At 34.8% G+C, this 22,220-nt stretch overlaps 1 protein-coding gene across 3 annotated transcripts in view; it reads left to right on the top strand.

Annotated features, from left to right (window-relative positions):
- alpha-Cat (catenin alpha) overlaps positions 1-22,220 on the top strand; it is a 110,179-nt gene that overhangs the window by 16,647 nt on the left and 71,312 nt on the right. The window contains exons 1-2 of one of the 3 annotated variants that reach the window (XM_089106324.1): positions 1,313-1,450; positions 17,679-17,803. In XM_089106324.1, coding sequence (XP_088962450.1) covers positions 17,699-17,803 — 105 coding nt within the window. In that variant the 5' untranslated portion in view covers positions 1,313-1,450; positions 17,679-17,698. Of the gene's footprint in view, positions 1-1,312; positions 1,451-17,448; positions 17,585-17,678; positions 17,804-22,220 lie in introns of those variants that run through there. The other 2 variants (XM_089106325.1, XM_089106323.1) reach the window with 2 other exon arrangements.

Genomic DNA, 22,220 nt, shown 5'->3' with positions numbered 1-22,220 from the left:
AAATGATTATTATATTTGGAAAGAGCATAAAAAAAGGCATTGAGTGGTATATTCATTTTATTTGTAAGTCAATATGATTTGGTAAAAATTTACCCATGCTTTAGCCTGTAGACCCATCCCTGAAAGTTTTATTTTTTTTTTTAACCTAAACCCTTTCCAAGATGGCCAAAAATAGCTAAAGTAGAATGTTACCAGGTTTAAAACATTGGTTTCAAATTTTCAACTTCATTATAAAATCTATTTTGTTAAAGTTATAAGCTAGCTTTTAATCCATGGTAATTTTCTAGGTCGCACTATAATTTAGCTAGGATGAAAGTGAAAACATCATTTGATACCTTTTTTTTATGCTCTTTCATAATACAATAATTGCTTCTGTTGCAAATTGCATCTTGAGCTCTTAAAGGGGCCCCAAAGTTATTTCAATATTTAACCACACAAAGAAGATATAACCTAACCTACAAAAAACTTGATTTTCAATTCAAACTGTTTTCCTACCATTTCAAGTTTTTCAAATGCCATCAACAATAATAGAACTAAACTTTGCAATTCAAAACTTTGCTGTCGCCAATTCAGGGTATATATTTCCACATTAGGGGGCTAGAGGGGGGTAAAGTTCAAGGTAAGTTTGCAGTGGGTCATATAATTTAGCTAGGATGAAAGTGGAACATCATTTGATGCTTTTTTTTATAAAATACCTTCAGGGCCCCTTTAAGGGGTCAAGATGCAATTTGTGACAGAAGTGATTATTGCATTATGAAAGAGCATAAAAAGGGGCATCAAATGATGTTTTTACTTTCATCCTAGCTAAATTATAGTGCCACCTAGAAATTTACCTAATCCACAAGCATTGATATGTCAGAATTAAAGTCATATAAAGAATCATAAACAATTTCTCTAAACATATCTGCCAATTTTTTTCTGTTGTCTTTAATATTTCTGACATAGGTGAAATGGAATTTTTTAAGTGGCCTAACAGAATAAGAAGAAAATATGGCAAAATTGTTTTGATTTAATTTTAATCAACTTAGCCTTGACAAATCAATGTTTATGAATTATCCAACATGTACAATATGCATTTAAAATGAAATAGTAAGTTTGAAACAAATGTTTAAACCCATTTTTATATCCAAAAACTATAGTAAGAAATAATTATTTTCAAGGGTCCTAAAAGGGCTTAAAATTGAATTTGCATGAAAAGCAATTATTATATTCTGAAAGAGCATAAAAATTGACATTAAGTGGTATGTTCACTGTATTTATAGGTCAATTAACTGCTCCTAATTTACCAGAATTTCTCCTTGTGAAGCTCCAGAGTTGACAATTGAAGTTGTTTTCAGCATTGTTTAGTGACTGGGTGCAGTTAGTTTATCAGTAGCTTCCTAGTCAAATTTACACTCCCTCAAGGACTTATCAGCACACAGCCTTTGTTCAAAAATGTTGACAGATTGCAGTAAGTGTTTCTTCAAAGAGTTTATTTTCAACTGTTCTTCTTCTTCCTCTATTTAACAGCAGGCGGGCTTTTCAGTAAAACTATTTAGCCCTTTTCCTTTTGCTTCACTCTGTGGGCTACAGAGCTACTGGCTTGATTGCCTCATATTTATTAGATATATTCAGATATCTTTCAGCAGATCTTTCGACTCTAGGAGTTCAAATATAAGATGATAGATGTCGATTTCTACGCTCTGTGTGCAGGTATAGCTGGCTAGGCTCTTGGTTGATAGTGGGATTTTGTGGTGTTTGAAGTATTTTAACAGTTTACAAAGCAAGGTATGTTGTGCAGACGTCAGCATATTACATTCAAATAGGTAATGGTCAATTGTTTCATTATTCATATTACAATGCCTGCAAAGAGGGGACAGGGGAATTGAACCACTTGAATTAGAAAGCTTATATGAGAATGCAAGGAAATTTAGTCCATTTGTTCCAGAACGAATTCTATGAAAAATTTTAGAAAGATACTTATTGGGAAAGGGGGAAATATTAGAAAGGGGGAAATTTTTAGAAAGATACTTATTGGGAAATATCTCTAATTGGGATTGGTCTCCCACTTGGCTGGTCAATATTTATAGCATTTTTTGCTATTTCATCAACCTGATGATTACCACTTATGCCAGAGTGGCTAGGAATGTACTGAAAGTAAGTTTTTATGCCACTTGAAGCAAGATTATCAATAATACTGAGACAATGATAAGTGTCAATGTCAAACTTATATTGAGGAGCTGAGGCCAGCAACTCAAGGCTTTATAAAGAGTCGGAATATATGATAATATTATTCAAATTTTCAATCAAAGGTTGGTTTTGCTTAAGGTGTTCTAATGCCATGATTATGGTATTTAACTCAGTAGACAATATAGATAAATTATTAAATAATCTCTCGCCCATTGCAATTTTCAGGTGAGGAAGGAAAACACCGCTTGCAACCTTCTCATTCATTTTTGACCCATCAACAAATATTTGAAAGTGATTTTTATTGGTAATTGTATTAAGTTCTGCAAATTTTTTCTGGACAAAAGCAATGGGGGTTAAATCTTTATTCCATTTTGAAAAGTCAGTATTTATTATGGGAAATCACCACGTCCATGGGGGGGCTGGGGGGAAAGTAGGTGCAGTAGACTTTGCTGGTACAGGGACCTTCTTTTGAATAGTGGCATACTCATCTGCAATACCTCTATACATGGCTGGATTTCTTGACCAATTATATAACGTGTGTGTGCTATTTGATTCAATTTTTGTAAGATGTTTTATCAAGAGAAAGCTACGTCTCTGCCTTATTGTTGTTAATCCACTCTCCATAAGAAGAAAATTGTTGCTTGTGGGTTTCCTAATACCAAATATGAGACGTATTATATCATTTTGTGTTGTTTAAATTTTTTGCATCTGGGTCTGTGCACATGCACCATAGACAATGAGCCCATAGTCAATATGGGGTCTTATATATGATTTATAAAACTGGAGTAAGGTTTTCTCCTTACAACCCCAGGGTGTGGAAAGAAGTCTTTTTAGTATATTTGCTTTTCTATAAAAAATTTTTATTGTGTTTGAAATGTGGAGGTAGAAATGAAGTTTTTGGTCAAGCATGAGACCTAGGTAATTAATATTATTATCTTCTGGAATAGTTGTTTTATTTAGAGTTAGTTTAGCATTAACATGGTTTCGCTTCCGGTGAAATTGGATTATTTTTGACTTGGTGGGTGCAATGGGTAAATCGGGAATGTTGAGAGAATTTTTCAAACTGGAAAAGTGACTTTTGCAGATTTGACTGTGCTATCTGAAAGGTGTTGCCAGATGACCATAGCACCAGATCATCAGCATATTGTAGATTAGTGTGGGGTAGGTTCATGTCCCAGAGATATAGGGCAAAAAGGAGGCAACTGAGGACTGCTCCCTGAGGTAGGCCTTTGGATATTGTCTTTTGGGGTGAAGAGGCTGAACTAACACAAACAATGAAACTTCGCACTTCTATGAAGGATTTAATAAAGGATATTAGCTTAGGAGGTACTCAAAGGTTTGCAAGTTTATTTAAAAGGATTTGGTGGTTCACATTGTCATAAGCTCCTTCAAAATCAAGGAAAGCTGCCACTAGTATATTATTTTTTGACAAAGATTCATTTATTGCATTTGTTAGCAAAATGAAAGCATCTGTTGAGGAGTGATATTTCCTAAATCCAGTTTGAATGTTTGGAATCATGTTATTTTTCTCAGCAAACCAGAGGAGTATGTGATAAATTATTTTCTCCATTATTTTCCCCATCATAGGTGTAATCATTATGGGCCTATAAGACTCAGGGTTATCTTTTGGTTTATTTTTCTTTAGGATTGGTAGGAGGGACGAACATTTCCATATATTGGGGAACCTAGAAGATGCCCAAGCGTGATTATAACAATTTAGCAGCTCTTGTTTGTATGAAGGTGTGAGATTCTTTATCCATGTAGGGTGTATATTGTCATAGCTACTGCTAGTTTTGGACCTAATATGATGTATTGCATTATTCAATTCCTGGATTGAAAATCGATTAGTTATGTACTCGGATCCTGGGCGTGGTTGGTAACTAGGGTTCATAGGAATTGTGGACAGTTTGCTTTGATTATTTGATGTTAGCTTATTAACAAAAAGAGTTGCAAATAGGTTAGCCTTTTCATTATCATTGTCATAATGGGTATTATTATGTATAAGCTCATACTGGAGTGGGTTGGGAGAAGTCTTTTTCCCACATATGTAGCTTATGACTTTATGTATAATTGGCTCATTTGTTTCTCTGGAGAGATTATTTGCAAAATTATTCCAGTATTTATATTTAGCATCTATTATAGTCCTTTTTAGATTAAATTCTACTTGTAATTTTTTTTAAATATATAGTAGGTGTTGGTTTTTTTATGAATTCTGTCCTAGCTGCCTTTTTTATCCTCCATTTATTTAGACACTCATTTCTCCACCATGTTTTAGGAATTTGTTTCGGGAATGTTTTCTTAGGTGTTGTCCTGGGGATAGCATGATTAGCTGTATTTATTAGTAAAGATGTCAACGCTTCAGCATGTGTGTCAACTGTTGTGTTAGAAATGCATGAACTTTGGGTGAAACTTGTAATTTCATCATTTATCTTATTTTGGAAAATAGACTAATTTGCTTTAGTGTTGATATATTTGGATGTATGAGATAAAGTTTCAGCAGGTTCATTTAGGGAGCAAACTATAGCAAAGTGGTCTGTACATAGACTATCAATATTATTTATGTAAATTTTGTTCAAAAAATTTAAAGACACAATTTGTAGGTCAATTGTGGAGAAATTGCCACTTTTGGGGTTGAAATAAGTATTCAGGTTTGGAGGGGTAGCAACAGCTAATTCATTATTATTTGAAGTAATATGCTCAATAAATTTACCAGCTTTATTTGCTGGCTTATTCCCCCACAAAAGGCTGTGGGCATTGAAATCACCACAAATAATGATATTTTTTAACATATTAGAATTATTTATATAATTAAAGAAATGCTTGGCATCTGTAGTTTGGCCATTAGGGTTATAAAAGCTTATTATGTAGGTTTTTAAATTATTCAGCCTAACACTTATACCAATTACATCAACATCATTTTCAAAATCTGGAAAATTGATGCCACAAAATTTTATATTGTTATTAACTAATAAAGCTACACCACCTCCTTTTCTCTCTGAAGATCTATCTTTTCTCAGGATAGTATATCCCAGAGACTTCATTTGTTGATTTTGGGTTAAATGAGTTTCCTGGAGGCAAGCAATATTAATAGAATTATTGTTCATAAAAGATATTTGTTCATTTAGCTTATTTTCTGTGAGTGATCTTACATTCCATTGGAGTATTGATACATGTTGTGTTGTTGATTTATTCTTCATATGACTGTGTATCAATTTTCAGCTTTGTTAAAACTAAAGCAAGATCTTTTTTTGATTGAATGAGCATATCATCTTGGATGTAGATTTTTGACAATTCTGCAATAATTTTTGTTTTATGTAGTTGATTTATGTTCATGGCCTGAACTGCATTACAGTTTAGAATGAATAAGCATATATTTGGGGATTGCATTTTTGGTAGTGAATCCTGTTTGTTGTTTAAGGGATTGATTCCTGGTAGTAATTCTGGTTTGTTTCTTTTTGGGAGGGAGGGCCAGGCTGGCCTCATCTCACCGGACAAGGATACTTGTTGGCTTGGTGATTCCTTCTGATAGGGTTTTGAGCTTGGGGGCTTAGAAGATGGTGTTTTATATGGGGTACTTGATCCATGAGGGGCATTTGACTTGGGGGTTTTGGTTGGTTTCATTACAGGCTTTATTTGGTATTGTTGGGCACCATTTGCTTCCTTTGCTGCAAAGGGGTATGGGATGGCCTTCTCTGTTGATATTTGGAGTGTTAGAGCTCTTTTCTTGCATGCAGGGCATAGTGATTTATTTGTAGATTCATGTGGGCCTTTGCAATTGATGCATGTAGGCTGTGTGTTTTTGCAAGTTGTCAGCTCTTTAGGATGGAAAGATTTACAATTACTACACTCTTGGAGAATTTCATTGCATTTGTTTGTCGTGTGTCCCAATTTTAAACACTTCTGACACTGAATATGTTTAGGTTTGTATTCCTTGTGTGGATTGATTTGCCCCAATAGGAATAATTTTTCTGGGATATCAATTTTATCCTTCAGTTTGAATAAGAAGGATCTACTGGTTTTTAGGCCATTAGAGTTAGGTTTTCCAAGTTGGGTAACATCCTCAACTGGGATTGTGTTTCCAGCCCTGTCTGAAAGGCCTTCTTTTAACTCCTGAGTAGATATCTCTGGGGGAACATTATAAACTACTATTTGTGTTGGTGATTGTTTTGGGTTCCAATTAGATGCAATAATTGGTGTATTCAGAAGGGATTTTAGGTTAATTATTGTATCTGCTGATTTCTGATCTTCTAAAGCTATTAGTAGAGATCCATCACGGTTAATATTAAGAGAGAACATTGATTTTAGCAATTTAAAAATTGCAACTCTTATTGCAGTGATCATTTTTATTTGCCAGGGGGTAGTGGTAGTAATTTTAAGGTAAATTCCTAAGTTTTTGGAGGGAGAATCTTGGGCAGAGAGAGGGGAAATGCTTTTAATTGGGGAGATTTTTTTCCTTTTTTTAGAACTTCTAGAGAGGACCTCTTGAAACCCATTATCATCATTTATGGTTACATTAGCCCCTACACTTATCATTGTCCTATTCTCCGAATTGGAGCTATCATTAGAACTTTGAGATAGCGTGCTTGACCAGCCAGGATGGGTATCTTTCACTATGACACTTTCACTGGAATTTGATTTGGGATCTGGGGGGACTTTTTTTTGGAGTACTTCTAATCATTGCCTATTGGAAAAAGCTTTAAACACAAAATAAAACTAAAACAAGAAGGGAAAATAGAAGATATCAAACCGTCTGCACTATACTATGGGGAGGATAAACACCACAGTATAGCCCTGAGGATGATTTGAGCAGAATTGGTTTAGTACAATTGCTGATTAGAAGAAATAATAATCACAAGAAAATATATTTCGATTTTCTTATAAGGTTGCTGTTGTTGTGTGTTCTTTTCCACAATTCTTGAGGAAAAGAATTCAGTATGATAGTGATGAAGTATTGGCCCAGAGGCTAAATTTTTAATAATATAAAATCACTGTTTTTTGGTGTTACCAGGTGTTCTATTTGTATATGAAGTTATACCAATGTGTTTAGAAAAATCTTATCTATTATAATAAATTGACTCGAAAACAAAATATTTATCCATTGCCCAGATATATGGTACTTCATTTGCCATAGTGTCCTGCCATCTATTAAACTAGACTTTCTGAAGTTATTCTAACTGGATAGGTAGTGCTGGGGACAGCTCTTTTTCTTTAATAGATGATTCATAGTGCTGTCATAATCATGATTGTTTACACAAACAATTAGCAACAAAAAATATCAACTATTAGCCTATATTTACTAGCTTACCAAAGTGAGTAAATAAACCAATTTGAGTAAACAAGTGAAGTATTTTTCTTTTATTTTGTTGGATATAGTTGATTTTAGAAGAGATATTCTTCCTGGTAGTAGTGTAGTTTTAATAGGCCTAGCATATAGCCTGAACCTGTTTGGTTCTTTCCCTGATCAAGTTGATATATAATTTCCAGCAAAGCTAAAAGAAAACATATTAGCCCAATTAAAGGTAATGACACATGTGCTGCTTGCTTTACAGACCTGGATGAAGGGTCTTCTGCTATTGCGTGTGATATTAGTGAGAAGTGGATCTGTGGTATATGTCTGGACCTGTCCCCTGGAGGATATAAATTAGGCTATTAACTAAGATGATGCAATCCCTTACATGTTCCTGGTCATGTCCAGCCTGCAAAGTCAACCCCTTCCCCCTAGAGTGAGCAAGCTCTGTTACATAAGCTAGCATCAGTCATGGACAATTCCTAAAAATCCTTCAGGGAAGATCTTAAGTAGGAATTTGCCACCACTAGTCAGTTGACACAAACACTTTCCCGACTTTGGAACTGACATAAAAAGGGACATTTCTGCCCAAGTTAGTGATATTGCAAACAGGGTATCACATATTGAAAATTCATTACAATCAGTTTGCTCTACCTCAACAGTTCATGACCCAGTGGTATCTACAGTGTCCTCTAAGTTGTCTCAACTTCTGTCAGCCCAACTGTCTGAATCTGATGTTTGTCAGATAGCATATTCAGAGTGTCAGTGTTTTGTGAGAAGTCTTAATATTGTTGCTTATGGTATCCTCCCCCCAGTCTGATGATGCACTTTTCCTTTACACTTATCTCTTACGCAATTATGCAGTTGACATTGGTGCCCCCCCCAGCCCAAGTAAAAAGACTTTCTAATAACCATCAACTGTGTTGTAGCCGCCCCCTCCTCTTCTCTTCTCTGTACCATCAACTGAATTCAGAAAGCAAATTATATGGAAATCCTTTAAAGGGATCAATTAGTTTTTATGGAGATAGTCCAAAGGAAGATTGCATAAAGCACAAAACTCTAGTTGAGGAGCAGAAAAGCTAAGGGAGAAGCAGATTTGATAATCTGTAATGGTGCCATCATCCAAAAAAACTTGCCAGTTGGAGCAATCCCTCAGACTGCTCCAATGTCCCACTAATTTACATGCCTCCTTCTACCTCTAATAATTGCTTAAATGTTTATGGACTTGCATCACCTAATTCTGTCTCTCAATGGCCTAGTAGTGGACACAATAATAATAGTTTCCTTTCTGATGCTGACACTTCTCTTGTTTCTTCAACAACAACTTGTTTAACTGATGTTTCTTCTTTGTTGTTTCATAGGACTGTATCCAACAACCTTACCAGTCCTTTAGTTCCTGCTTCCTCACTGATTCCTACCTCTCAGGGAATGAGATTCCTTAGCGCCAATGTTGATAGCCTCCCTAATAAGCTTTCTGAACTTTCTTTTTGTATGAAATCTGAAGGAGTGGATGTTGCTGCAATTACAGAAGTTTCACCAAAAAAATCCCTTGTCAGCTTTAACTCCTGATGAAATCCAACTTGATGATTACCAACTATTTTCTAATCTGAATTCCCCACTTTGCCACCAAGGAGTGTGCCTTTATGTAAGAGATGGACTAAATGTTAGTCTCATTCAATTCAATTCTCTGAATCCTGATGGAATTGAGTCTGTGTGGTTTAAATTACATAATCAAAGAACTTCAATTGTAGTGAGTGTTGTTTATAGAAGCCCCAGTGCTCTGTGTGTTATGGACTCTGAATCAAATTTGGCTGTCATGTTGACAATGATGACAAATTTTGCCAGCTACAATCTTATCCTTATGGGGGACTTTAATCTTCCTGAAATCCAATGGATTGGTGGATCTGGTTTTCGTAATAGAGATTCTACTTTTTTTTCTGCCCTCTCTGACAATTCCCTCTGTCAAACAATTTCACAACCAACTCGTTTCAGGGAAGGTCAAGTCTCCAACACTCTTGATCTGGTTATACTTAGTAATCTGACCTTCTTATTCAGAATGTTATAACCACACCTGTTGTTAACAGTGACCATGTTGTAATTATTTCAGAGTTATGTCTAACTACCTTTCAGCCTTCCTCTAAGCAACAAAAGTATGTTAATCACAAAATAGTCTCTGAAAAACTTGCCAAAGTCAACTGAAAAAAGCTTATTGCTGATGATATTGATGAGAGTTGGTCAAATGTAAAAACAGAAATTCTAAACATTGAAAAATCATGCACCAGAATTTTTCAGGTAAAACAGGCAAAAAGTTTACCTTTTTTAACTACTAAAATTAGTAAGCTAATTAATAGAAAACACAGAGCATCAAACTATTATAGAAAAAATAAGACCACAGAAAATCATCTAGTCTTCAAATCCTTTTGTAATCAAACAACAAACCAAATAAAGGTGTTGAAGAGAAGGTTTGAGGAAAAACTGATATCCCTCAAACTGAATAAATCTGGTGGCCCAGACAGTATTCACCCAGATATCCTACACAAATGTTATACAGTTTTGTGTCAACCTCTTTCCCTGGTGTTCAAATTATCATTAAATCTTTCTAGACTACCTCAGAATTGCAAAACTGCACATATTATTCCTATTTTTTTTAAAAAAGGTAGAAAGGACCTTGCTGAAAATTATCAACTCATCAGCATGACATTAGCAGTTGTTAATGTTCTTGAAAGAATAATCAATTCTGCAGTTGTTAAACACCTTGAAGTAAATAATGTTTTACACAGTTCACAGCATGGCTTTTGTCCTAGAAGATCTATTGACACCAATCTCCTTGAATCATATGATCACATCACCAATTTGCTTGATATTGGGGTTCCTGCTGACATGATTCTAATTGACTTTTCTAAAGCTTTTGACAAAGTGTGTCACAATCGACTTGCAATTAAATTGTATGCAGTTAAGCTTAAAGAAAAATCCCTGCTCTGGAACCTTGATTTTCTTTACTTGTGAAACCAATTTCTTCAGTTGTTTGATGACTCTGGAGATTGTATTCTTTGTTCCTCAACATGTGTTCTGAGCAGAGTTCCTCAGGGTAGTGTCTTGGGTCCTACATTATTTAATATTTTCATCAATGATGCTCCTTCTATTATCAGCAGTAATTCAACTCTTTATGCTGATGACCTGAAGCTTCTTGGACCAGCTTTGTCCTGTGAAGATCATGCCCTGCTACAAAATAATTTTCATCTGCTGGGTCACTGGGCAGAGGCCTGGCTTCTTGAATTCAATGTTGGCAAGTGCCATATCATTCACTTTGGCAAACAGAATCCATGCGGCTCTTATTTTTCTTAGGCCACCCACTCTCCTCTGCAAATAATGAGCAAGATCTTGGTGTCACTATTGACAATAAATTAAAATTCAGCACACATGCTAAGAGGTCTGCTGCTGGGGCTAGTTCAACCTTGGGTTTGATTAAGCGTACCATCTCCATTTGTTCTTCTAAAGTCATCAGTCTTCTTTATAAGGGACATGTGCATACTAAGCTTGAAGTTGGAATGTCACTTGCTACTCCATATTTTAAAAAAGATATAAAAGTTCTTGAAGATGTGCAGAGACATGCCACTAAAGTCATTCTGGCGTGCAAGAGCTTTCCTATCCTGTAAGACTATCAAAGTTGAATCTCTTTTCACTTGTATACAGAAGAAATAGAGGGGATATCATTTCAATCTTCAAGTTATTGAGGGGTGATATTCTCCTAGCATTAGCCCCTGTAGTTAGCACCAATTTAAGAACTAGGGATCACCTCTTGAAACTCGTCAAGCAGTTAACAATATCTGGTGTCCGTACTCAATTCTTCTCAACACATATTGTCAACAGTAGGAACAAATTATCAAATGAAACTGTTACTGCTGAATCTGTTGATGTTTTTAAATGAAGGTTAAATGCTGAGTAGTCTTCCAAAGAGTGTAAATTCAATTGGTATGCGACCAAAGATGGAGCAGCACCTGGTCACCAATGATTCTTGCATACAACTGGTTGTCATTCCAGAGCTCTACAAGGAGAAATCCTTAGATTACTCCTAGCTGCAATTAACGGTAAAAAAATTGAGTGTGGTCTCTGATTAGGGTAGACTGCTTAACAATTTTCAGCCAATGACCTCTAGTTCTTGAATATTTGGTTCTTGAATTAGGACCTAATTATAGTTCTTGAATTAGGACCAACAATAAGAAACAATGTGTTGGCCTTCATTAACTTGTATATTACTAGGGCCCAACTGATGTAGAGTTTTTGGGCCCAATACTGTTATCACTATATTGGTATTGTACTGAAAAGATACCAATATAATTTTCTAATAAATTCCCCTCTAGAAAAAAACTTACCTAAAGTTTAAACCCTGTATTCACTGCCCATTACCATGCTAAAATGTTTCTCCCTGGTCTATTACATGCCAAAGAACAGCCTCAATAATTGACTGTGGATTCCAAAATAATACAAAAACAATTTATTTAGAAAAGATTTAGAAAAACAATTAAACCAAATATAATTATAGTCTGGACAGTGCTTAGTAAATCTAGTCCAACTGGACAAGTTGTAATGCAGAAAGCATGACTTTTCAGCATTCTTTCCTTCCTCAGAGACATTTGTTTGTCATCATAAATGTTCCCAACTATGCTGAAAACTTTTGCTTGGGACAGAAGAGGACACAGCAGAGATAGTTCCAAGCAAGTTGTGCTAGTCACTTGAAATGACTGCTGTTATTTTTGTCACCACTATAACAGACAACTTTTTTTCCTTTCAATGTCTGCCTCACTCATGTACCTTTCAAGTTACTTATCAATATTATCTGCTGACTCTTCTCCCTTACTTGTTGAAGTTGCAGTATGTTATCAAATTTGCTGTGCCTACTATCCTTTGTTTAGATATTATGCACCAGCACCAGCACCCTTGATCCTCCACCCCAACCTTACAACACCCTCTCTGCCTCCCCCTTAGCTGCACCCTTGACTAAATACCATGGCTTTAATCAATTGAATCTGGGATCTTTCACCCACACAAGTGACCATTCATTAAACAGAAATGTATGGTTTATTGTATTCTTTTCTGTTGTTTTTCTAGAAATTGTATATTCTTGTACTCACCATACATTTCAAACATTGCTGCTCTAGGTGTGTATTGACAATAAATATACTTTGATTTCATGTGACTCACCTCTGCTGCTCTATCCACCATGGTTAGACTCAGCTGGTGGCTCTGCCCCCAAGAACTGGACAATCAAAAAGTACCCAAGGAAATCCAGTTCCATCTTCTGGATTAGTTGCACATAAAAAAATGGCTAATATCCAATATTTTTTTCCTCTGATATCTGATAATGATACTGACCCCTATATTAGCCCAATGAAATTGGCTTGCTTATATATTGGTTGGGCCCTAATCCCTTTTTGGCCTGTATACAAGTGTTTGAAGTTTCAGCTCTGCTAGTCTTGCTGGGTAAGATAGTTTCCACATGCCAGACATTACTTTGGCAGCATGTCTTCTAAAACTTTTATACCTTTTTTAGAAATCCTTAGATTGCTCCTAGCTGTAATTTAAGGTAATACAAGGAAGCTAGAGACATTTCAACTTCAAGCTTTGGTTTAAGTAGTCCCTTATACAGGGAATTAAGGACGTTTTGGGGAACAAGTGAGAAGGGTATGCTTAATCAGCTCCTGAGTTGAACTTGCACCAGCAGCACCCTTCTTAGCGTGGGTAGCTAACTGAATTTTAATTTGCTGTCAATGGTAACTCCAAGATCTTGCTCATCATTTACACTTGAGATTGGGGGGCCTGAAAGAAAATAAAAGCAACAAGGATTCATTTTGCCAAAGTGAATGACATACTACTACTACTACTAATAACTCACCACAGCACCAAGCCGCCTGAGGCCAAAACAGCTACGCACGCTCCTCCTCCACCCCGATCTATTCAAAGCCTCCCTTTTTACACCCGCCCACGAAGTTTCCATTTCCTTTAAATCTTTCTTTTTGACGTCCTCCCACCCCAGACGGGGACGACCTGCTTTCTGTTTAGCCCTAGATGGTTGGCCGAAAAGAACAATCTTTGGCAATCTGTCATCCTTCTTTCGCACAACGTGCCCTGGCCACTTCAACCTTTCTTTCATTATAGCCCTAGAAAGCGGTATTGAACCACATTTTTTGTATATCCTACTGTTTGAAATACGGTCAGTCAGCCAGGTACCCAGAACAATCCGTAAGCAATTTCTCTGGAAAACATCTAGCAAATCTTCATCACTGAAAAGGAAAATCAAGGGATCTCTCTTCGAGCTCAAATACACATAGCTTGATTACAAGTCACTTATGACAAACTTTGTCAAAAGCTCTGGAAAACTCAGGCAGAATCATATCAACAGCCACCCTAGTGTCAAGTTAGTAATGTGGTCATATTCAAGGAGATTGGTATCAACAGATCTTCCAGAACAAAAGGAATGCTGTGAGCTGTGTATGAGATTATTTGCTTGAAGATGCAGAATGTAATATTCTTTCAAGAACCTTATCAACCACTAATGTCATGCTTATAGTTCAATAGTTTTCAGCAATGTCTTTTTAGCCTTTCTTAAATATCAGAATGATATTATCTTAATTACCTTAATTTGCACTTTAGAGTAAATTAAGATCCATATTGAATTGTTAATTTATCTATGCTTGATGATGTTAATAATTAAACATCAAATACATCCCACTGATACTTCCAGGGAACACCATTCCATTCAACATCTAATAACTTCTTGAAATCTCCATCATTTGACTATTCCAGTGGTTTACTACATGACAGGAGAAAGACTGTTTTTGGTGATGATTTTTGATAGATGGCTTGAATGGGTTCATTGAGTGCCCCCTCCTGTCAGTGCCCATATTTTGGGAAATTGACAAATGAATTGGTGGGGTCTCTTGTGAAGTAAGCTTATATGTTATAAGCATCTCAACTCTTTGTTGTTGGTAAACCAGTATAGATAATTTTCAATCCATTGGTAGTCTGGAAAGATTCAATGATAAATTGAGAAGCAAGGAAAGGAGTTGAGACCAACCTGTTTAACATTTATGAAGGATATGAGGATGTATGAAGTTTTGGACCAGAAGATTTGCTAGTTTTAAGGGGCAAAAGTTCCTTTAGAACTATTTTATCAGTGATCAAAATCGGTTCCTTATCAAACAATACATTTCATACAGTATAAAGGGTTAAATAGTACTGGAATTAGAGGGGAAAACAAACAAGAATTGTTGGTTTAAGATTTCAGAATCAGGAACAGTTTAACTATTATGCAGGATATCAGGGACTGTATGTCTGCTGCAACATTTGTGAGAGACATAATACTTGAAAGATGTTGGGTTATCTTTGACATTGTCCTTCAAGTTCTCCTCAAACTTTTTCCTCTTCAACTGCTTAATTTGGTTAGGTGGCTGACTATGAATAGTTTTGAAGACTTGATAGTTTTCCAACATTTTCTGTTGAAAATATAATTTCTATAACATTTCCATACTCAATGCTTTCTATTAATTATGCTACTAATGCCAGTTGTTAAAAAAGGTAAATTTTTGGCCTTTTTTGCCCAAAATAATCTGGTACAGGACTTGTCAACATGCAAAATTTCAGCTTTCATATTAGACCAACTCCTGTCAATATCATCAGTAAATAGTTGATCCAAACTGACTTTAGTAAGTTTTTCAGAGACTAGTTTGAGAGTTTTCAGAGAGGAGGGAGGGGGGGGACAAGAAATGAGAATCTACTGCAAAAACCAGATCCAGTGAATTTTCGGCATTTTAAAGTTCCCTAGAAGGACAAGATGATAATTTGCAAAATCAGACAATATTTGAAATAGTAGCCAAATTAGGTTCAGAATCTAAAACACTGGGAATTTAAAACACTGCCTCAATTATTATTAGTTCCCTAGGTATTTGTACTAATACCATTTTAGAATAAGAAGATGCCAATCTTTAACATTACTAAATATTCGGTGTCTACAGTCTGCACAGAGTAGGCCTATGTTAGCCTGGGAAAATCCTGGTACCAATAGAGAAAAATGAGAATCTACTGCAAATACCAGATCCAGTGAATTTTCGGCATTTTAAAGTTCCCTAGAAGGACAAGATGATAATTTGCAAAATCAGACAATATTTGAAATAGTAGCCAAAGTATGTTCAAAATCTAAAACACTGGGAATTTAAAACGCTGCCTCAATTATAATTAGTTCCCTAGGATTTGTACTAATACCATTTTAGAATAAGAAGATGCCAATCTTTAACATTACTAAATATGGGGTGTCTACAGTCTGCACAGAGTAGGCCTATGTTAGCCTGGGAAAATCCTGGTACCAATAGTAGCTTAATTGATTTGAAGTGGGTAGTCCTACTGGGAACAGAATTTCGCTTTTTTCTTTTACCTTCCCTGTTTTTCTAAACATCTAAAAAGGCAAGCCTTCTTCTAAATAAGAAAATCACCTGGATTCCTAAATTGACTCCTTTTGGCTTTCAACTGCATATTTTCACATTCATATTACATTGCACAAAACACATAAAACAAGATTTAAATACATTTAATGACGTCATACATATTTTGATTTGTTTGTGGAAAGTGCAAGTACTTAAGCTGAATGCAAGCTGGCTCTTCCTGCTTGCTCAAGCTCTGTTCTGTACAAGCTAACAATAAAAATAATAAACACAAATTATTTTCCTCAGAGTACATCTAAATTATTAAGTATCCATTGCCTCTCTGTAAAAACACATTCAGTAGAAGCTGGTAAAGGTACAGTACATCCATAATCAGGTTAATGTCAGGTGGAAGTTACAAATTTTTTAGATAGGGCACTCAGTTTATAAATTCCAGGGGTACTTTCTGTGCATTTGAAGAGGTGATACAAGGTTTCTCCAGTCAAGTTGCAGAGCCTATAATTTGGTTCATATGCTGTTTTTGTCTAGGTGTTGTTTTGTCGAGGTAAAAAAATCTGTACAAAATGTTGCCAAGCAGATCCATTGAGAACAGCTTAGTAAGTGTCTTTTTGGCAATTATCTGCAGTACAAAAATGTCAGATGCGACCTTTAGGTATGACAGCAATGATTTATTTAGTATTCATAATAAAAAAAGGTGTTCAGATGGATTTTATGTTTCCAGCAGTGTTTTATGTACATATTTTTTTTAATAGGCCTGATCAAATTTTTTGGAACACTGAATTTGAAATAGGCCTGATTATTTACACACTCTTTGAAAATTAGAACCAGAGCAGGAGGGTGCTTTCAATAAGGATGGCAGTTTATAATTGCATCTCTTAAGTGCAATTGAATACTTTCAAGCAAGTTTAGGGTTGATAGGTCTGCTTGCTCTGCAGCAAAACTGTCCACCTTTTCCTTGTAGTGGATGCCAACATGGCAGGCTTGGAAGGAGGCCTCAGGATCTCTGAGTCTGTAAAGTACGGTGAAGGACACATGAGGGGAAGAAGTTTATTTTAAGTTGGGGTTGAAAGGAGAAGAAATAAAACGGATTTTGAATTTAACGGGAGGGTTGATTGATATTGGAGAAAAGGAGAGGGAATTTAGGGGTCATAGTGTTAACCCAGTCCCTTGTCCAATGTGTGGGGAAGATGATGAAGAAATATGGCCCAATGGCTTTTTTTTAGAAATATAAACAAACATACATGGCTGAGAATATGCTGGAAAGCCACTGCCATGCTGATCTTGGATAAAGAATCAAGTAATTCTCTTATATCGTGCAAATCAGTGTCCTTTGTATTCCAGGTTAACGTTTTATTATTTTAAAAGAGGTTTGAGAATGTATGCAGCAGTTTAGGTCAAACAAAGTTACCAAAAGCTAGATGGAGTTGGCTATTTCTCTTTTAAACACTTGGGCGAGTTTTCACTCTTATTAATTTTCCAAAATCTTTGGCCTGAGTTACAAACCATTTTAGTGAGTCATAATAGTAAGAGTAGGTATTATTATCAATATCTTTTTAGGAGCTAGAATATGGCAATCTTTAACACTACTGAATATGGGATATCTATTGGTACTTCTAACCATAAATGGAATCCAAAGTCTTTGGAAATACGAACTACTTCAGTTGAAAAAACACTTGAACCTCTGGTGATGCAGGTGATGCTTGCAGTGTCAGCATGTTTTCTTCTATTGTGTCTATTGTTTCGCTTCTTTTTAGTTTTTTCATATATTTGTTTGGTTTATTTTTCAGTTTATTAAATTTTACTGAAAATGACCATAATTGATGGACCACTTCTGCAGATGAAATGGGATCCCAAAAACTTAGAGATAAAAACACGTGGTGTTGAGAAAACCCTTGAACCCTTAGTTATTCAGGTATAGTATTCTTTATTTTTCATATTAAGAAAAATGCAAATTTAGGGAATATTTTATATATGTTATTAGTTGATTGGTTTATACACTCACTCTTTACTGTGATTAATTTAGAAAAAAAAAATTCTTTGAATTTTGTCAAACAAAAGTATAGAGCCATATTTATATATAAGACAAGGAGATAAAAAAGTCATACAGTACTTCAACTTAAAACAAACAGAATTGACAATAATCACATCAAACGTACTCCTGTATACAAATAAAAGAATCCTTAACAACAGAAATTACAATGAACAATCAAGTCAAACATAAAACAAACATAAATTACGACATCCCTATACCTTCTAAAGGTTGAAGTGTCATTCGTACTTTGCTGAAAACCATTTCTATCTCATTTAGTGTGCTTTTATTTATCATAACAACAACGTAACAAAAAAAAATAACATTGGGCTAATCCACATATACATATATACTGGCCCCCACCTCTCAAATCTTCTAAACGGCTTGAATATGATTGATGTTTAATTGAAAACAGTATGTGTTTTCAACAGGGTTGTTTCATTTGTTGAAACAGAAAAACATAAAAAAATCGCCACAATACTCAAGATTATTGGAAAGACCTTACAAAAGTAAAGTGATTGTTTGCTATAGAACATTTTTAATTCCTGGAAATCCTAGTATGCAACTTTGATTTTTCAATGTTATAGTTATAAAAGAGAAAGCTTTTTAAATATATTTTGTAAAGTGTAAATGATAATCTGACCTTCAGAAGGCTTAAGGGTTATACTACCATTCTGTTTGGGGTAATTTCTGTCTGTTTTAAGCTTGACCTGATTATTTATTTTGACTTCTGTTTGTTTTAGGACCATTTATTCATCTGTTCACTTAAATCAGTGTGACTGTTGACTTTAGTTTCTGGTTTATTTTTATTTTGTTTGTTTTTTTTAGGGGGGGGGGGGATATAATTCATTGATATTAATTTCTGTCCATTTTAAGTCTGAAACAATAAGTAACTTTATTTCTGCTCATCTTAGGTTTTATTAGGTTTATTTAATCTGTCTTCAAAAAATTCCTTTTTTCAAAAGAAAATCCATAAAAAAAACGTTTCTTTAAAGTAACTTTGGTTCGTTTTTAATTCTTATATATTTATTGTTAATTAATATTAAGAATAGTTGTAAAATTGTTTTGGTTTTTTTCTGCTTAAGAATTAAAATGTTCAGTTATAATTGGGATTTTGGACAAAATTTGAATATTCAATTAGAAATTTTGAATAACCCTAGTTTTGCATAACAAATGTTTTTAATAATTTTAGTATAGAATTTTGTGTTAGTTTTGGAGGGGAGACGCTATTTGTATGGATTGAAAATCTGCATTTATGATCCCTCAGTGGGGCTGTAAGGCCTTGTCTTATTGACACCCTTGAATATACACAAATATTAATCCATAGCTTTATTAAAAGAGTAGTTACTCCTTTAAGCAGCATTTACAAGCGTGTCTAGCTAGAATCCCATGTCTAGACATGAGTCTAGCCAGAGTGCAATGTCTAGGCAACAACCGTTCACAAGTAAAATTTGTTGCTTAGTTAAAACTACAAATTTAGTTTCAAATTGTCATTTCTAGCCAGTCAAGAGAGCTTATGCGGGCAAAACTTTCAAAATTGTAATCCTAATTTTTACTGTCACAAGATATTGAATAAGATAAGCCAAACAATTGCCTTAATGTGCTTCACTATTATGTCTGGTATTGCATATTTGCCTAAAATGAAAAAAAAAAAACAATTAATGAGAGAACAAAAATTGAATTTCAGTTTTAAAATATCAACAAAAATGACGAAAATAGTGGAACTTGACACATTTTGGTTGGCTGTAATTGAAAATCATACACATTGAGTTATAGAGTCTAGAACTCAATGTCTAGCCAAGCGCCTTGTCTAGCGTGTCTAGCTAAGCGCCGAATTTTACTTGTGAACGGTCATTGCCTAGACATTAAATTCTGGCTAGACACGTGTCTAGACCGTAGGCGGGCGTGCCTTGTTTGCCTTTCATTACAGGCAATCTTACGGTCTTATGTCAATTTTAAATTCTTGGTCAACATGCCTGAGACTCTAGGTAGGCATGCCTTTCCAAAAACTAACCAACAAGTATGTGTCCAATAAGAGAGTCATGCATACTCCTGCCATTTACCCGTGTCCCAGCCATTTAAACATTTGCCTCTCAAGTACTTGGACTATCTGTCTTGGCTTTTCTCTGTCTACAATTACCCATGTCTTGATGCAACCTATGCAACCTACTGCAAAATACTCGATAACTTCAATTCAAGCTTGACATTCTAGATTCTAGCAATGGGATTCTAGCTAGACACGCTTGTGAACGGGGCTTTAGTAGCACTCCATCATTTACCTTTGATGAGTCAAATGCTGATATTTGTAACACAAAAATATGTTTTAATTCATCTCACTTTGTCTGTAACAACTGATTTCAAATCATCTGACTGCTTGTCTTATTATATTGGTGTTGTCTAAATAGGCCCCAAAAAGCTTCTGGTTTGGTACATAAAAAAATTACATTTAGGTTGATTTTTGTTGTCTCAATTTTTATATTTTAGCTTATTTGTTTTGCTTGTTTAGTGCTTGATATTTAGTTTTTACCCCTGGCGAAATTTTCTTAGCTTTCCTCTTAATTTTTTTCCTTTTATCTTTATTTGTTTTTTTCTTTTATCAGCTTATTTGTTTTGCTTGTTTAGTGCTTGATATTTAGTTTTTACCCCTGGCGAAATTTTCTTAGCTTTCCTCTTAATTTTTTCCCTTTTATCTTTATTTGTTTTTTTCTTTTATCAGCTTATTTGTTTTGCTTGTTTAGTGCTTGATATTTAGTTTTTACCCCTGGCGAAATTTTCTTAGCTTTCCTCTTAATTTTTTCCCTTTTATCTTTATGGTTTTTCTGTAAGTGTTGAAATGTTGTACTTATTCTATCTCCCATTTTTACAGGTAATTTAGTGTCCATAGAGATTAGTATCTTGTGTTTTTTTCGTGTAGGTTCTTGTGAATAAAATTACTAAATTCGAAATACGTAAATGGCGATGGAATTGGGCCTAGTTCATTTTTATTGACTCCTGGGGCTGCTGTGTGGATTGGTGCCACCCCCACTATGCAACAGCCACCCCTTGTATTCCTGAATAGGATTTTTCCTGTGCCTTTCAACTTTCGAAATTAGCTGTTGTTGTGTTAATTAAAATGGAGAGGTGTTTTACCCTTAACATATCAACTCAACTCTGTTTAAGATTAAATAAAAAAGATAAGTTTTTTAAACTGAAAGTAAGGAGCGACATCAAAACTTAAAACGAACAGAAATTATTCCATATATAAAAGGGGCTGTTCCCTCCGCAACGCTTCGCTCTTTACGCTAAAGTTTTTTATTGTTTTAAAAAATAAAGTTGTGAGACAGAGTCAGACTTTAGCGTAAAGAGCGAGGCGTTGAGGGGGCAGTCCCTTTTATATACGGAATAATTTCTGTTCGTTTTAAGTTTTAATGTCGCTCCTTACTTTCACTTTAAAAAACTTGTTTTTTTATTTAATTTCTGATCGTTTTTTAGATAATGCAGCTTTTATTTTGGCTCTCCGTCATTGAATAAGTAAAGAAAATTTGCATAAAAATTTTAATTTTCTTTTGCTAAATGGATGTCTCTAAATTTGGTTATAACGTAATTTACAAATTAACTTACTTAACTTAATTAACGTACTGTAACTAACTTCTATATTCGTATATTTTTTTTCTGGCCAAAAATACAGAGTTGCAGATTTTTGCAGATATGAGCTTGAAACCGATGTAATAGGGTTTTCTGATACGCTGAATCTGACGGTGTGATTTTCATTAAAATTATTTTACTTGTAGGGGATGTTTCCCCCCTCTTTAAAAGATTGGGTAAATTTTCTCAGGCTCGTAGCCTTTGATGAGTAATACTAAACTTAATAAAAATTCATATATTTAGAATCAGCATTATAAACCCATTCTTTTGATACATTTATTGACATCAAGATTCCGTTTTTAAAAGTTTCGATCACTATTGAGCCGTATCGCTTGTTTTTTTTATTGTTTTTTTTATTACGTATATGTTATTGCGTATATGAGGGGGTATCACCTTAGTCAATACCACGCTCTTTACGTTAAAAGTTAGAAAAATTTTTAATTCACAAACCCCTGAATCACAAAGACTGTTTAATTAGAATAGATAGCTCTTTTGAAAGTACTAAAAAAACAGTAGCGTAAAGAGTGAGGTATTGACTTGGGGGAGAACCCCCTCATATACGTCATAATTTCTGTTCGTTTTAAGTTCTAATGTTGCTTCTTATTTTCAGTTGAAAAAAAACTTGTTTTTTTTAAAATTTAATTTCTGATCGTTTTTTAAATAATGCTTGGAAATC

Source organism: Artemia sp. Qi Xiang Cuo, chromosome 20 (assembly GCF_049724085.1).
Source record: "Artemia sp. Qi Xiang Cuo chromosome 20, ASM4972408v1, whole genome shotgun sequence".
Classification (NCBI taxonomy): domain Eukaryota; kingdom Metazoa; phylum Arthropoda; class Branchiopoda; order Anostraca; family Artemiidae; genus Artemia; species Artemia sp. Qi Xiang Cuo.
The sequence above is the reverse complement of the archived record's forward strand: the minus strand, read 5'-3'. Positions and strand labels throughout refer to the sequence as shown.